Raw genomic sequence first — 18,815 nt, forward strand, 5'->3', positions numbered from 1 at the left:
TAATTTAAACAACATATTAAGATGGTCAATGTTTGGTCAATATGCCAAGGGTCAGATGTCAGATCATTGAAGCTGTCAATAACCTGTCAAACAAAACAAGAGAAAGTCCCTTACAAACAATTGTACAATGTACACACTAAGGGAGACTTACGTCATATTTGTACTTGATTGTGTGCCGTGCCGTGCACGGAAAACAGACGATCTGCAAGCTCACATGTCGCATCGCTTTTTAACATCCTCCATTACCTCATGAACTACTTTACACTCTGGACTACCAATCAGATGAGTCTGTGCATGTAGCCAATGGGAACGCATGGCTGGCAGTTGGCTGGGTGTGTTGAGTTGGAGGTTAAACTTTGGACCTGAGAAGCACAGTGGGACAGAACAACTGTCCCACATAGAACATGTGATTGTTGTGTTGGATTTGCATTGTCTTTTCTTTTTGGGGGTGACAACCAAGCGGTGAAATGATGGACCACTACTCAGACCAGGTACAGCAAGGGGGGGCAGCAGAATTGTGTCATTCTTAGTTTTTCTGTGTTATTATGGTAGTTGACAATTTCAGGTTATCAGATTAGTAGAAATTGGTGGTACCGTATATGTACCATAGATCAAAGTTCAGGCTGAACCGCAAATATAATCATATACAGATACAGTAAGTGCTTATTGATTTGTATTTTTACAACTCAGGAATTAAGAGGCAGATGTATTCGATCATTGTACAGGGAGGCATTGCATGATGAGAATTGCTTCCTGTGATTGACAGCCGTCCCCACCGATTGCTGGAACATATTGTACAGTAGGCCTACAGGCTTGACAGGGAGCGTTATGGTCACGTCTCACAGTGTGCACTGTGCATGATTACATTTATAACCTCAGTCTCCTCTATGTCCTGTTGGTATGTTTGAGCACTCTGGTGGTTGGGTAGTCAATTGCGTTCAATAATGACGTGCTGTTCCAGGGTTGTGAAGGCATCGAACTGCTAGATTGGCTGTTTGATCAGAAAGATGGAATCCTATACCAGGAGCCAGAGCACCATGGCAACCAGCTCACCTGGCCGTTCCAGCTTCAGGATCCAAACATGCATGGGACCTACCCACAGGTATTTGCTTTGCTTCAGCCCCCGTTTGCCGTGTGAGTCACCATGACCGACTGTATTAGTCCAGGGGTCCTTGAGGAGGTTCTGCAGACCACGGGGTGCCCAGGAACATGAGTTTACAACATGGCATAAACATTTGTTTAACCACCATAACTATTTATTTGAAAAAAAACTGATTGTGTACTATTTTTTTGTTGCAATTTAGGTAATGTCAATTTAGGTTATTGGTGCTTATTGTATTCATGTTTCTCAACAACTCACCACATTTAGCCTACTCTGTATAGGGGTCCTCCTCATCCAACTGATCGGCTTGGCCCCATTTAGACTTAACTAACTTAACTGTGCTACCCTATTCACCTTTATCTTACAGCCCATAGTGCATTGAGTTTGTGTGTGCATAAGTTGCCAGTATTGAAAGAGAGACAAGTGGCCAGGCCTATGAAAACAAGCACAAATGAAAATAGCTGATCTACAAGCTCACAGCGACACATTGTGAGGTTGTACATCCGTTATTTAAAAACACATTGAGAATAAATCAAAATATTTTTAATATTTTTTAAACATTTTAATAAAAAATGCACAAAATATGTTCAGATGGTGGACAGATTATTACATATTAATCTGGGCTTCTTTGATGTGAAGAAATGTGGAGCCCAAATAAGCAACTACTATACACTTTAGAATCAAGCCCAAAAAAACATCAACCAGCAACTACCAATAATTTATTTGCAAGTGACCTTACAGAAAAAACAAGTCAAAGGTTGCTTATAATAAGCAGACATGGCAACACGGCCTGAAGGAAGTAAAACACAAGGAGCCCCAGTACTTTGGCGGATCCACAGAGGGCTGTCCTGGACGCAGCTATAGCAATGGCTGAGGTGTCACATTAACCGCAGCTTGACACCTCAGTATTGATTGCCTACACCTGGCCTACAGGGCACTGCTCCATGGGTTCGTCTATATACCTGTACATCTCTGTCTACGGCTGCCATGTTACTGTAAATGGTCAGTAACATGGCAGCCCAACTAGGCCAATAGTTGGGCCTCAAACTATTGAGGTAAATTAATTTACTAAATATATTTTGTTTAAATGAAACCCACTTCTATTTCATCTACATTGGCTGTTTTCTCCTACATACCATGTGGAAAAACAACAACAATATTGTTGTTGTTTTAAACTTCCCAGTGTCACAGCCAACAGAACAATTGACAAATCTCCTAATGTAGCAACAATATGATGTTGACATAATCTATAGTTTATAGGTATCGTTATAGCTATCTTAAAATGCAGCCCTGTCTCTCCACCACTTTTCTGAAGTAGATTAAGGAGACTAAAGCCCAAAATATTCTTTTTATTGATAGATACAAAGTAAGGAAACGGGAGAGAGATGAGGGGAAGACACACAGCAGAGATTTAATGAAAGGAAGAAATCTTTCTTCATAATGAGAAACTTTCACCGGCATTCCGAAGCCTGCTATACCGACTCATGGCCATTCCAATTTGCCGCAAATTACTACCACATTATAGGTATCGGTATAGCTATCTTAAAATGCAGCCCTGTCTCTCCACCACTTTTCTGAAGTAGATTACAGAGACTAAAACTTGGTGTTTGTACTTAACAGATGCTGCCGCCAGCTGAACAAGAGGATATAAAAGATGACTTTATCAAAGTCCTCCTGAATGGCAATGATTCTGTGTCGGGGTCCCCTCTCTGGTCACCCTCTCCCAGCGACAGTGGCATCAGTGAGGACCCTCCTTCAGACCATAATATGGATAGTCCCCAGCGATCTGAAACTCCCCCTGGCGAGCCCCAGTATGTCAGCCCCCAGCCGCAGACCACAGCTGACTTAGAGACTAACTTCTCTATTGATCTCAGTAAGTATTCATGTACAGGATATATTTAACAACATAGTGGTGTTTTTAAACTATTGGTACCCAAGGCAAACCAATGACAAACATTGTTTATCTACAAGCTCCCAATGCTTTCACAATGAAAGCATATTTCATTTTTCTTTGAGACTGACTCATCTGGCATGTCTGTTTACTTTTTATCTTCTTGGCTCAAACACACAAGGTGGCTAAAGTAATTTTCCTCAGGGGTATAGAATTTGCCTCTGTATTTATGATTGCATGTTTTGCATGCAGGTGTGACATGAAAGGCAGGCCACCGCACCGCAACACAATGTACTGATATAGTAAATTGAAAAGATATACAGGAATATTCAATATTCACATCTTTCTGCATAGTTGTATAATGGTATGGCACTGGCATGGAAGCCCCAAGATATATTTTTTTGCTTTTTCAGCCTTTTATTGATAGATACAAAGTAAGTTGACAGGAAACGGGGAGAGAGGTGGGGGAAGACACGCAGCAAAGTTTGTCTGGATCAGGACTCGAACCCACGACCCACTGTCCTGCTGGATTACCAGTCAAGGTGCCACTAGGCCGGCCCGGGCCATGCCAGTGAGATTTAATGAAAGGAAGAAATCTTTCTTCATAATGAGAAACTTTCTGAAACTTTCACCGGCATTCCGAAGCCTGCTATACCGACTCATGGCCATTCCAACTTGCCGCATTACTAACCCTAACCGTACGTGGAATGCCACTATGTCCCCCCAAAAATATTGACGTTAGTATGTCAAAGTTTATTAACTCATTTTGAGATACAAATATTTCGAATTTATGGTACCAGGTCATAATGGACAATGGTGCATTTATATAGCATGTCTCTCCAAGGCACTTCACAATGTAGATTACATCCACCCATTCACTAACTGATGGTGCACCGACCTTGAAAGCAGTTAGGGGGTTCCATATCTTGCTAAAGGACATGAGGAAGAATTTATATTATTGCTTATATCTAACCTTTATATTTACCATCACTTATGATACTTATAATACTATTTTATTAGGCTGTGAGGGCCTTGAATGTGTCCACTGTGGCCCAGTGTGCTTTTGGTAAAGTTAAGAACACTTACCTGAGTGATATTGTACTTCTCCCATGATACATAAAGCATACATCACCACCTGAGAATATTGTCCCGACTCCTATATATTGATTATTGATTGATCCAGAATTCCACGACAGACACTTCAACACACATGCCGGCAGGAGCCGGGGATCAAAGCAGAACCTTCCAATTCCAAGACGGCCACTTTGCATCCTTCCTGTGCTAGAGATAGCCTACCAAGTCATTATTTTGGGAAAAGTTGCACATCACAATGACTTTGCCTTTGTGTGTGTGTGTGTGTGTGTGTGTGTGTGTGTGTGTGTGTGTGTGTGTGTGTGTGTGTGTGTGTGTGTGTGTGTGTGTGTGTGTGTGTGTGTGTGTGTGTGTGTGTGTGTGTGTGTGTGTGTGTGTGCGCGCTTGTTTCCTTGCAGATGGCTGGGAACCTAGCTTTCTCCCAGGCAGGCATAGAGAGACACGCTGTCCTTCTGATGTACACAGACCCCATCTGTCCTCCGGTGTCCCGCTTACTGTGAAGGATCTGCTTCTGTCTGGCACACCAGAGCCAGTGAGTCTATTCTGTTGGTTGGGGTGGAAGACTTTCTCTGATGCATTGCACACCCATTCACACTTGACTTACTTTGACTTAAGCCTTTGCTTAAGTCGGGCTGACCGGTGGGCTGACCCTCTGGTGGGCCGGTCTGGGCCAAATGTTAAATTAGTAGTCTGTTGGTTGTGTATCATTATTTTATGTTGTACACCACCACCAATGTGGTGGTGTTAAGGGCTTGTATTTCAAGTATTTGTATGGGCCTCGACCTGAAAAGTCAGTAGCCTAGAGTATCTGCGCGCTGGTTGTGGTGGGCCAGTCTGAGCCAAATTCCGTGAAAATGTCCGGGCCAAATCTTTGTCTCAGTCCAGCCCTGCTCTAGGGTGCATAGGCCGTTGACAGCTTTTAGCCGTTCTTTAGAGATCTCCCCAGTTGAGCCCACTCTCTGCCATTTCTGTCTCGATGCTCCTTCTCCAGCTGTTCCTGGGGCGACCTCATTTCTTGTCGGGTGATATTTGTCGCAGATTTTCTGAGGGTATGTCCAATCCAACTCCACTTTCGCTTTCGGATTTGTAGGTCACTGGGATCCTGGCCTGTACTTTTCCACAGGTCCACATTCCTCCACCAGATGTGTAGAATTCTCCTGAGGCATGTGTTGGTGAATGTTTGCAGCCTGTGTGAGTTTGGTTGTTCTCCAAGTCTCAGCTCCATACAGCATCATGTGAAACAACGGCAGCTGTTTCACACTGGAGTTAAAGATGTGCATTTTGGTGTTGGTGGAGATGTTCTTTGAGCTCCAGATCTTCCTGAGCATGTTAATCACCACTCTAGCCCAGTGGTGTCATGCTCGTAGAACGCAGTACCACGCCATGGTTCCAGTAATTTTGTGACATGCACGTGCAGGGACGGAACGGTGCATGTGCGTGCACGCTAGAACGCGCCCCCCCTAGATTCAAGAGAAGACGTACCTACATAATCAACCTCGTGTCACCAGACTTTCCAAGACACATCAAGCACCCAGTGATCTAGGTTTACTGGCGCCCCTCCTCCTCCTATTTTCACACAGTGTCAAGTACCGTGCCGAATCAAATGGCTACTACTTTGCATAACAACAGGACAGCGTTAACTGTACCTGAGTGCACGTAGCCTATACGGTAAGTAAGTACACACAAGAAGAATGTCTCCTCCTCCATCAAAGAACAGATTAATTCGTCTAAAGCAAACTTTTTTGTTTCGCTAGTGTGCAGTAAAGATGTTTGTCTGACTATTTTAAGTTTACGTGTCTAAAACTCTCATACACTATTTAACAATACTAGGCTTAGGCTATATCAGCTGTTCTGTGTGCGTGCGCGCGTGCACGTGATGTCATTAAAATGCTGTGGTACCAGTAAAAACAACACCATGACACCACAGCTCTAACCTTGTTGATTCTGCTTCTTAATCTTATGTCAGCATCTGTCCCCCCGGCGGTGTCCACAACACTGTCTAGGCTGAGGATTCAACTCTTTAATGCCCCAATTATAGCTGCAGACTGCAGTAGAACAATAGAACAATTGTTTTGATATTACTCCTCCAGATTCTGTCAAACAATGTGGGTAGGTCGGCCGGTCGTTTGATATGTCGGCCGGTCCGTGGATAGGTCGGCCGGTCGTTTGATATGTCGGCCGGTCCGTGGATAGGTCGGCCGGTCGTTTGATATGTCGGCCGGTCCGTGGATAGGTCGGCCGGTCGTTTGATATGTCGGCCGGTCCGTGGATAGGTCGGCCGGTCCGTGGATAGGTCGGCCGGTCCGTGGATAGGTCGGCCGGCCGGTTTTATTTTTTTACTTTATTTTTTCTTTTTTTCGGGGGACTCCCAGGGACCCCCAGGTGGTAACTCTGTCATTTCTCTACCGTTTTGGACGGTGACAATGACAGAGTTACCATTTGGGGGTTCCTGGGGGTCCCCCGAAAAAATTAAGTAAAAAAGTAAAAAAATAAACGACCGGCCGGCCGACCTATCCACGGACCGGCCGACCTATCCACGGACCGCCCGACATATCAAACGACCGGCCGACCTATCGCACCGGCCGTCCCATAGGCCATTAGGCCAGTACAAAAAAAAAAAAAAAAATACGACCGGTCGACGGTGCGCACCGGCCGGCCCGTCGGCCGGAACAAATGGATTCTGCCCTCCCTCTGGTTTGATGCGTATGTCCCTGACACTGACTGTCACCATCGTGAACCAATTATACCCTGGCATTGGTACATAATCTTCATCACGTCATGGGACATCCGCGGAAAACATACCTGCACGGTCTGCTTCCGTATGTCCGGGGCCAGCATATGACGTCATATCATTCTAAGGGACATTGGTACATATCTTCATCACGTCATGGGACATATGCTTCGTAGCATGACGGAAAACATACCTGCACGGTCAGCTTCGTGCCAGCATATGACGTCATAAGGGACATACGCATCGTAGCACTTGACTGATAACATTACTTTCACGCTCTGCTTGCGCAAGTAATACATACAAGTCACCAGTGAATGTACTAGATTGTTGTTTATTGTTGTGATGGTTGGGGTCAGAGAGAGCGAGTGAGAGACGTTCTGATATTCTGCATATTGATATTCCTGTCCTGTTGCAAGCCTCCACAGCCATCTCAGCAGTCCTCCCAGGAGTTGATTCTCAATGAGGACGAGAAGAAGCTCTTGGCCAAGGAGGGTGTGACCCTGCCCAACCAATTACCACTGACCAAGGTACAGACATTCTGATTAATTATTTTCCAAAACAATGAAAAGCAAAGGAGAGAAACAACACCCAACAGCACCTTAATTTGAATGCAGTAAAATCTGTGTGCATTTGTCTAAAATAATGTTTAATGATCTCTGCAGTGCTAACTATGTTGAAAGTATCAAATTCTCAATGACTGAATTATTTAGTTTACCTTGTCTGAATTCATCAGTATGAAGAGAGAGTTCTCAAGAAGATTCGCAGGAAGATTCGCAATAAGCAGTCTGCCCAGGAGAGTCGGAAGAAGAAGAAGGAATATATCGATGGCTTGGAGAACAGGTAAGAAGTCTGGGGAATATATTATGTGAAAATATAATACATGTTGTTTTTTATCGTCCTTGAAACAGTCCGTGAATCTCAGTCTCTGTGGCCCAATTTACGGGAGCCAATGTACAAATCGATGGCTGACGAACATCAACTTCATTAAAATGTTGTTTGTTTGGTTGTTTGTTTAATATAAATTAATTACATTTGAGGAGTAAGTCAATATGAAATGTGTATACACTGTATGGACGGACGTGACACATGGTGTCCTTGAGAGGATTTCCATGGCATTACAGTGAAAGATTATACCTTGTTGTTATTCCATTGAGCTCTATAACCCACATTGTTTGGGGATATTGTCCTCATAGGATGTCTGCCTGCAATGTCCACAACCAGGAGCTGCAGAGGAAATTGTTTCAGTTGGAGAAATGCAACACGTGAGGGATTTTATCCACTTCCTCTCTTATGTCAACACTCCTCGCTCCTTGTTCATAACAAGTTCCATCAGTAAAACCTTTCTATTCATTTTTTTGGAAATTGCAAAACTTCCTCAACGTTCTGTCTACCCACAGATCACTTGTGGAGCAGTTACGCAGACTGCAGGCTATGGTTATGAATAGCTCTAACAAGCCAGCCCAGACTGGCACCTGTGTTCTGGTAAGTGGTGTGTGTGTGTGTGTGTGTGTGTGTGTGCGTGTGTGTGTGTGTGTGTGTGTGTGTGTGTGTGTGTGTGTGTGTGTGTGTGTGTGTGTGTGTGTGTGTGTGTGTGTGTGTGTGTGTGTGTGTGTGTGTGTGTGTGTGTGTGTGTGTGTGTGTGTGTGTACATGAATGTGCAGTACCGTGTGCGTGCGTGCGTGCATGCGTTTGAGCCGATAAGATAAGAAAGTAAACACACATGAGTGTGTGTGTGCACGCACGCACGCGTGCAGTACCGTGTGCGTGCGTGCGTGCATGCGTTTGAGCCGAGCAGATAAAAAAGTAAACACACATGAAAGTAAGCCTCCAACTATCTTAGAAAATGTGTTTTCTTTGTGAAAGCCAACAGTTTCCAATCTTCACTGATTTAGCTGCCGCCGGTCAAAACACAGACATCTTCACATGAGACTAATCTCCAGTGTATAGGTCTCCAATCTCCACTGATTTAACTGCCGCTGCTCAAAACAACAATCTTCACATGGGGCAGTCTTGAGAGTCTGTCTATAGACATAATGGACAAGCTAGTGGTGGAGAAAAGTACACTGGTGTTTTACTTAAAGGAGAATTCAGAACTAACCATTTTCTCACCTTAATCAGGTGTTATTATATCCAAGAACGAGTGGTATGTGTGAAATATTACATACTGTAACTCCCTCCCTTGCCCAACGCAGCTCTGACCAGCGCGATGGGTCTTACACTAAATTATATTGATCGCTTCATGACTAGATACGCTCCACAGTGTTTTGTCCCAAATGGGCTACCGTAAAAAGGCGCACCACTGAAAGACCCACCGTGCACACTTCAGATTAAGGTAAAGAAAATGGTTAGTCCGGATTTCTCCATTAAGTGAAAGTATAAATAGCATAATGTAGAATTTCTCTTACAAGTAAAAGTCCTGTATTCAGAATTTTACTGAGTGAATCCCAAAGTGCATCATAGCCAGTACAAAGGTAAAAGTAGGCTACACCAATTCTCCAAAATGTGTCAGACTTTTTCGAAAATACCAAATCCACAAGCTCACAGGCTTACACTCACGACTTTGTGTGACTGATGCAAATTCTCACCTGGCCTTTATTTCTCTCTCTCTCTCTCTCTCCTTTGTGCCCTTGCTTCGTTCAGGTCCTCGTTCTGTCCTTCTCTCTAATACTGTTCCCCAGTATCAGGCCTTTCTCTGACACCAAGGTCAGCCAGGCAGACTTCAGTCCAGTAAGAGGTGAGTCACCCTCTCAACATTGGGGAGTGGGGACTGCCAATATTTCCGACATCCCATTATCCTGACCATTAGGTTGTGTAATGTGATAGGGTTAGGGATAGGGTTAGTTCAGATGGGGCCAGTCGGACCAACGGTCGGAATAATGGGCTGTCGGGAAAACAACATGGCACCCTCAACATTGACACGCTGAATGCCCAAGCATGTCTACAATTACAGCACTTTCCTTGTCATAGCCAGAGCTATGGTAAAAAAAAGATAGTAGTAGTAGTAGTAGAAGTAATATTGCATTGCATCACAGCCTTAACCACTTACCTAGTTGACACTGGCAGAAGCTAATAATCACTGCAGGTACTCGACCTGTCATGTCACATTGACCTGTGTTGTTTGGTTGTAATTGTTCCCACTTCCCAGTGAATGATGAGATTGCATAGCCTATGCTGCCTTCCAGTTATACCTTAAAGTAAAACATTGTTTAATCAAGCTGCTTTTGTGTATTTTTCTACTTATCCTACTAATACACACTGACAAATAATAATAATAATTATTATTAATTATTACTATTATTATTATTATTATTATTATTATTATTATTATTATTATTCGTATTATTATTATTATTATTATTATCATTATTATTACTATTATTATTATTGTCAAAGTGTCCCTGCAAGACACCCTAACAACTCCCCCCATAATGTGCAGTGCAGAGCCATCTTTCCCTTTGTGTCCAAAATGACCAGAATCTTCTAAAGTACTGGGAAAAAAGTTCCCAAAACCTTACAGTATCAAGCCTTAAAAAGCCCAGGTGCGTAATCAGGATGCAGGATTATTATGGTCCATGGCAGACTGCTATAATTACTGTATGGTTGTCATGAACGGTTTGACAGCACTGCGACTGCAATCAATGTTGTGCTCTCTACGAGTAATTGCACGACCAAAGGCCAAGTTACACACGTGTGTAGATGGTTACAGCAGTCTATAATGTTCAGGTTAAACAGAAGTTATGGAATGTACTCAACATTGATGAGCATGGATGGACTGATGCACAGACTGACACATACAGCCAGTGCTAATTCCGTCAATTAAAACTATGAAGAAATATGTTCGTCAGCTATCTTATTTTATTGACAAAAACTAAATAAAAACTAAATACAAATTAAGCTATGATGACTAAAACTATGACTAAATATATTGACAATTTCGTCTGTAGATTCAGTCTACTAAAATCTCATGATATTTAGTCGAATAAAACTACACCCAGACAGATGTTCATAAATTAAGTGTAAGAACCTTGCATATACTGTAGTGTAGCACCTCCATGCACCTTATCAACTTTAACCATGGCACCCCATCTGTAGGCATGTTATTATAGGTGAAAAGAACATTAATAGCTCACATACATGCCAATGAATATCAGCTATTCTCCAAATAATTATATTATTCTATTTTTTATGTAGTTACAGTGGCTTGATTTAATTATTGATTCACCGATTCAATTTGGTGACATCATGTAAAAATATAGCTACAATGTCTGAGGATACCATGACAAAATTAATTTACTCTCCTGTACTTGAGATGTATAAGGCCTTGACACCTGGAAAAAAAAGAAGAAAACACATTATAACTACACATGACAGCTGAGGTTTCAACCTGTCTCTGTTATCTCTGCCTTGTCGCCCCAGCAGTGCAGTCACGGTCTCTGCACAGCCTGCACGCCTCCCGCGTGCCGCATGTCACTGACCACCCATTCTCCACCGCGTACGACAGCGGCGAATCCCTGCGCAGGCATCTCCTAGGAGACAGGGACATGGAGGATATTTCTTCGCTGATGGGGAAGCTGGGAATGGGCCGAGCGCTGTCCAATTTGGAGCACCTGTCCCTCAACAACAGCCAGCAAGACGAGATCAAACATTTCCATGGAGACCCCATTACCGGTCACATAGCTACTGTAACCTTGGATCCACACCACCGGGCTAGACTGAAGCCACATGCCGATGACATGTGAAAAAAATGAGGAGAAAAAAAGCACCATTTTCCCCCCGTTTCCTTCTCACCTAGTTTAGATGTTAGAACAAGGAAAGTTATATTCCTGCACTGCTTTTTACACAGACAGGAAAACTATATTAATCATCCCTGTTTTTTTGTGTGCTGTCTATGCTTTAATTCCCCTTATATTCTGTTTTATATTGGTGTGTGGGATTGAATTTTACACTGAATTTTATACTGTGAAAATGCCTGTCAAGACGAACCAAGTATCTCTTGCCTAAAGTTAAGTTAATTGTCTTTTTTAGAAGGCCAAACATTGGATAAATTGAACAGCTACTGTAAATTGCTCTTTAAAGCTTTTGAATGGAACATTCTTTATTTTCTTTTTTTTTTACTTTATTGAGTCAATCACATGTACAATTCCTTGTAGCAAATACATTTTCTTTTCATATTTGTTTCTACATGTTTCATGTCACTGTTGGAACTTGGAATTTAGATTCTAACATGTCTAAAACAATGTCTAAAATAAAAATGCCAATATGTTTCTATTAAATGTATTTGTTTAAACATGTTGAAGATTTCAACATGCCAATACTACAGTTCCTGACAATTATTCTACAATGTCTAGACAGAACATGTCCCAAAGTCAGCTGAGATGTGCATGTGCATCATATCGACAGCACAAATTAGGCCAAAGGTAGCACCAGATAAAGTCTAAGGAAAACAAAACGATAAATCAATCCACCCCCCTATAGTTACAATTTGCATCATCAATATGTCTGTACCCGGACAAAATGTGTCTGTGGCAAACATTTTGTTTTTAAATAATGTTCTTATTTTAAGACCCAATTACTGAATGTCATAGTCTCCAGGTTTCTTCAAAATATGTATGACACTGATTTACTATGAGACTATAATTGGCACCTTATAGGAGTCTACCAGCTAGTACAGCGTTTCTCAAACGTTTTATTTTTGAGGGGCGCTAGCCCCTCCTATATACAGTACACTGGTTTAATATTCGTCTTTATTTCAATGTTTGTTTTGTAAACGCATTGACAATGAAGGGAAAATGTACGTCATAATGTGTCATTTACGTCATATTGTCTCTATTGTTAATGGCGTTTAATGTTTGTGTTTGCACCGTTTATTTTACATCACCATTACATCACCATATCAACATGAGTTAGACTTTAATATAGCTCACTTCACACGGTTGTGATTTTATTTATTTTAAGGACAAGTGCACTGCGGTAACAAATTAGGTGCAGGACAAGTGCACAAGTGAAGTGTAATTAAAATCCTGCACTCAATGACCTTGCAGGCTCACAAAATATGTAATTTAGATAGCAAATTATAGCATATAGTGTTTACTTAAAGTTTCATTGTATATATATTCTATACTGTTAGTTAGACTGATGTTAGGTTCTTAGTTTACTTATGATCCTAGTTGACTATTTCTATGTAGGCTATTTGATGTATTACCTTGTGTTGTTCTTATCGCTCTAGCTGGATTAAGTCTTCTAAATGCCTAAATTGTAAAGGACACCCATAACGCTGAGAGTGTACAAGAACCCATTTGGTTCCATTGGTACACTCTCAGAGTTACAGACCTGTAATTTGTCTACTCATTTTTGTCAAAAACAAAAATACAATTTTCATAAAATTGGCCACCACAAGAGATGGCCCCATGAGTGGAAGAGAAGTCAGTTGTTTACTGACTGACTGCACTGTGTCCACAGCACAGAGCCCATTATCTGGCTTCTTACTGACTGACTGACTGCACTCTGTGTCTACAGCTCAGATCATCTGGTTTGTCAACATACTTTAGATTAAACTAGAGGGGATGAAGGTTTCTAAACTTTCCCATGATTTCACTATTTCATAACCACTATTTCCTGAGCAAGCTCCCATGCAAATTTCTCCCATGTAGAAATCATCGTTGGATTATGCCAGTTGTTTGGTGCAGTTTACAAAATACATATGAGACTGCACGTGGACTACAGTAGAATTAGAGATAACAAATGTATACAGATGCTAAATAGTCTGGAAAGTACACTCACATTGATATTTATTTTGTATTTTAAAAATCAGCTAAACTACACCGCATCAACGATTACATTGGGTAGGCCCTACAATTATGATCGCAGGGAATTATTTTGGGCATAGTTCTTATTCCAGTTGTGTTTTCCTGCCTGATGACTACAAATCAGTGACTACAACATGGTGTAAGTTACCATCCGCTCCCGACCGGGTCATAAACCCGAAAAGGAATGCTTCCCAGGCTAATTGTCTGGTGTAATCCTGGGCGCTACGCTCCCTCTGCCAACCTGGGGAGAGGGAGAGCAACGGACTGACCTCATGCTTCCTTCAATGCATGCATTATGACTCCAAGCCGCTTCTTTTCACCTAAAACGTCTGGGTTTCCGAGGCTACTTTTCACCTGACAGAGGGGAGTATCCCCGGTTGGATGTAGCGTGAGGAAGGAACACGTTATTCCAACCAGTTCCTTTCCCATCCATCTAAGGCCATTAGAGACCAGGATTACTGTTCTGATTAATACTCAATAGTCACTCAATGCCGGTCATCAAATTATTGGCTTATAGGAATGTGACAGAAACAAAATCTCCATTAATTCAAGGCTTCATGGGGTGTGTAATTGATAGAAGATAAGTAATGTTTTGGGTGAACTACTCCTTTAAATATAAATATAATGTATACATTTCATCAGCATTAAAAGAATCACACCCGTGTGAAGTGAGGGGTGCTCTTCATCATGTCGTGTCGTAACATGTCGATTTGCTCGTCCACATATAAATTCTCCATTCATTGTCAACAGGAATTTTATGTTTGTGTAAGACAAAAATCTACACTAATAGCTGAATATAGGAGGGGCTAGAGCCCCTCAAAAAAACCCTAAAAACTAAAACTACTAAAAACAATTGCAACCAAGGTAGCAGGTGTCCCCTGAATCTCTTGTAACGGAATGTGTTTTCATCCGGTGATATGCATGGTTTATATTATTATGGTTTAATATTGTTAAAATGTCCACTTCCAATTTCCACTCATCTGTCTGCCACTCCTCCCCGGGAGTGTTGATCATTCCATCCCAGATATCGTTTTCGGTCCCATTTCATGTTCCCATTTAGCACAGCGTTATATACCCTAGCCTGGAACTCACCTATGCTTTCTATGGCATAGGGCAGCTCCCGGCTCCCGGCTGTACGGGTGTGCGTACATTTTTCAAAGGTGCAGACGATCAGAAATCAGCAGAGTGAGCGATGTTTGCGCTACTCTATGCCGTATTGAAGTGGACTCGGACCCAGACTTTTTTTTTCTCCCTGGAAATAAAAACGTCTGGGTTTCCGAGGCTATATATACCCTGGTGTAAGGCCAATGCGCAACAAGGTTCACTGAAATGAAATGACAGTTTTTAGTTCAGTTTGAGCTGAAGGAAGGAAGGAAATGAGGACACGTTTGTCGGCTCTCACAGATGTAGGCATTCAAGTTATTTAAGTTGACTGCAGCAAAACCCATTTCCTACCTTTTGTTATTATTTATTATTATTTAAAGATTATACTACTACTAGCCTACTACTACTACTACCACCGGTATACTACTATAATAATAACGGTAACACTTACTTACAACAGATAAGCTCCTATTATGCTTCTTTTGAAACATCTAACCCCCCATCAATAAAGTGCAGCACGGCCATTTAGCGTGGGAGAGATGGGACGGGACCCTACGGCCTACGTTACTGTAAAGTCATCCAAATATCAGACACTTTACGTAGGGTTCCGAGCGAGGCTAGCCAATTACATCTTGTGTCTAGCTTTTAATGTTAGTATTTACACAAACACTCAAAACTGGCCATTCATTATCAATGGCATTTAATGTTTGTGTTAGGACAAAGTTCGTGTATAGAAAAGAATGCCAGCACTGTGAGGGCTGCCTCAGCAGCCCCACATTGAGACAGCCTATATACTGTATGGTGACTTTTCCTTTTTGTCTATTTGTTTAGTTTATATACATTCTCATGATGTTCTACATACACGCAACACACAAATAAATAACTACACACAAGACACACAGCTGAGATGACAATTTATTATTTAGTTTTGTCTGTTTATTTACATTTTGAGCTGACTGAGTTTTCTTTGAGTTTTCAGTTCACTAATTGGCTGGCCAGAGCAAGGGGAGCCAGCTGCTCCATATTGGCAGCTGCTGGGGACAATCAGACTGCACCACAGTCTCTCTGCACCATGGGGAGGGACAGGGGTTGTTGATAGTGTGTTTATTGTTTAAGTTGCAGTCTTTGTATTTACCCCCCTTGTGTTTCTATTGGTTTGACCCATCCCTATTATGTTCCCCTCATGTGCCATTCTGGTTAGATCAGTTGTGTTGTTCAGTTTGTAGATATATTTAAGTTGATTTCATTTTGTTTTGGGCACACATTTCTGTTATTCGTTTATACTATTATTTGAAACAAAGAAGAAATACAAATACAAAAAAATGAACTTTTAATTTAAACCCACAACTAGTTTCCCTGTGTCTCTCCTTCCAATCAACTCGGTCCCTGACAAGCACTCACGTTGTGTCCTGGAAGGATTAAAGCTTTATTTTGTTTCCCCCCAGCAGCAAACAGTAAGGACAGAACTCTACAAATCTACAGAACACTGTGTAGGTGTCACTTATAAAGAGGACCTAGGTGTCACGCACATAGCGGTCTGGGTGCACCTCGATTTATCTCAGTTTACCTCATACAAGAACGTTACATCGTAATTTTTCTGTTTTTTTCTACTACAAGAAGCATGGTATTTATTTATTTAACAAGAAACGGTAAACAAAAAAATATAAAAACACAAAATTAACATCCGTCTGGATCTAAACATTAAAGACAAAACCTGACCTGTGCAGGTCTCTAGGACCCCTCTATAAAGACAGACTCAGATTTTTAACATTCTAAGAAAGATAATAGAAAAAGTTAATAAAGCACACATCAAAGTAGCTGCTCATTAAACCCTATTGGGTGTTCGATTTATAAGGTCAGCTTATTTATTAGGCCTAGTAACAGAAATCTGTTTTGAGTAAAATTATTATTATTTTCCCCTCCTGTCCGAGGGGGGGGGCTGTGCCTGGGGGTAGGGGGTGCTCCAGCCCCTCCAGCACCCCTACTTCCTTCAGCCATGCACTTTGGGGCAAAAGGGCAGGGACCCCCCCTCCTCCTAGTCTACCTAGTACCCCTATCTCTCTCTCTCTCTCTCTCTCTCTGCTTCTTTTTCTGTGTCTGCGCGTCTTCAATCAGGGAGGAAGTCTATTGGCCACCAGTGACTCTAATCATTACTTTAAACCAGTGGTTGATGAATCACATCCCATGGGGCAGGACTTCTCTACAACCAGACTGGTTCAGGGCAAGCTGAGGGTGAAAGGGTCCATTAAAGAAATGCCCTCCATCTGTAACCCCTTTAATCTTCAAATGGGAGCTTCAAAGTGTGAAGGCAACCCAGATAAACTTATTGTAGTTGGTGTTTGGGTGACGGATTCCTTAGCTGGCTTTCAACTTCACATTAACTAAATTGTTTCCTAATTTGAAAGAGAATTGGGGAAATTCAAATGCTCTTAACACTTAATTAAATCAATATCTCGTTACTCTTTGGGAAAGTGGAGAAATGGTACATTTTGTTATGAAGCGGTAAAATTTGTAAAAAAAGATCCAGATTCATTAGAAAAGAACCACAAAAACTATTTTCAAGAGTAAAAACATAATCACTAAAACTAGGCCTAAGGGTGAGGATTTAGTATGTGACATTATACTGTATTAATACAGAACTTTGTCACTCAGCTATTGAAGCTTGAATTTTGGCAAAGTTTACATTCTCCTTTATTACACTGTTTGGATTGAATCCGTCTTCGCCATAGATTCACTATGGATGGACAAATTCTAGTTGTGATTCTTCTGTGAAGCTTGTGAGCTTGTAGATCTGCTATTTTTTGGTGATTGTTTTGCATGGTGAGCAATTTGGTGTAGGTCAAAAACGAATGCAATTGCAGCGCGACGCAGTTCTGTGTTATTAAGGGTCTAAGTATCCTGCGGCACCTCTGAGCTTGTGTTACCCCAGAGTTCCATGGCACCCACTTTGAGAAACCCCCATCATGATTACTGACCTTGACTACGCAGATACAGCAGAGAAAGATAGAAAACTACTACTGGCAATAGAAATGGAATGCAGGAAGAGGACAAAACCATTGCCACTGTCGACGGTGACCCTACAAGCAATTTAATATATAGGTAAGGTTTTGCACACTCAAATGGTACCACTATCTGGTCTATCCCATGGACTATAGGCCGTGGCCTGAAGGGTCTAGTACAGTGGCTCTCAAACACAATGGCGTGAACAAAAAAAGGTCACCTTGTGCAGCGCTTGGAACCGGCCGGTTGCCTTAATAGTGTGAGATTTATAGATTTTGGGGCCTAAATAATATATTAGAAGCTTTTTATCAAGAATTGATCAATGTCACCATGGTCCACATACTGTACAGTACTGTACACTGTAAAAAAGGGGCACATTTGTCCAGAGGGAAAAGGGCAGGAGGTGTTCTAGCACTATCTGTCTATCTGTGCACGCCACTGCTCAAACATTTTCATGTCAAGAACCCGTTGGTTCCAGAGACCCCGGGCCCCATGAGAGAAGATTTCTGTTCATAATGTTCAAAATTATGAAATTTTTAAAGGATTTTTCAAATATTTTTGAAACATTTAATATTTTGTCACAAAGCGATATGTTGTGAGCTTGTAGATCAGCTATTTTTGAGTGGTGCAACCACTCCAAGGAACAGCAATGTCCGTGTTCACCTATGTGTCTACATATGTGTTGGTTCACCTACTGTATGTGACTACCTCAGTTCACACGGGTGTGATTTTACATTTGTGAATCATAATAGGGTTACAGAATTAAAATACATGTCGATGCTAAATTCAACAATTGTGTCACCCACTGGGACCCCTGGGTTCCCTGGACCCCACTTTGAGAACCACTGGTCTAGTATGCTCAAAATAGGACTGGACCTTTACTGGAGAACATGAGAGAGAAGGTGCATACTGCATAGGTTACTTCTAGTCCAGATTGTGTGTCTTCTTGGATAAGAAATGGCATAAGAGGTTAATGTGCTATAGGCCTATTGCATTTTAATAGCTCAAAATATTAAAAATATATAAATCTCCTCACTCCTCTCTTAATATATTCATTGCAAAGCTAGAATAAATACATACGTTATTTGC

The 18,815-nt window shown here is 41.7% G+C and overlaps 1 protein-coding gene across 1 annotated transcript; it reads left to right on the forward strand.

The window, feature by feature from the left end:
- Window positions 1–467: 467 nt before the first annotated feature.
- On the forward strand, window positions 468–11,555 carry creb3l3a (cAMP responsive element binding protein 3-like 3a; the record flags this gene model as incomplete). The annotated part of the gene is made up of 10 exons (XM_083767675.1): window positions 468–491; window positions 962–1,081; window positions 2,723–2,975; window positions 4,484–4,617; window positions 7,233–7,343; window positions 7,550–7,656; window positions 8,010–8,078; window positions 8,214–8,298; window positions 9,457–9,550; window positions 11,236–11,555. 10 exons carry the CDS (start codon window positions 468–470, stop codon window positions 11,553–11,555), a joined length of 1,317 nt encoding a protein of 438 aa, XP_083623801.1.
- Window positions 11,556–18,815: the final 7,260 nt, after the last annotated feature.

The sequence above is a fragment of the Protomyctophum parallelum genome (assembly GCF_964188405.1).
Source record: "Protomyctophum parallelum genome assembly, chromosome: 6".
NCBI classification, from domain to species: Eukaryota; Metazoa; Chordata; class Actinopteri; order Myctophiformes; family Myctophidae; genus Protomyctophum; species Protomyctophum parallelum.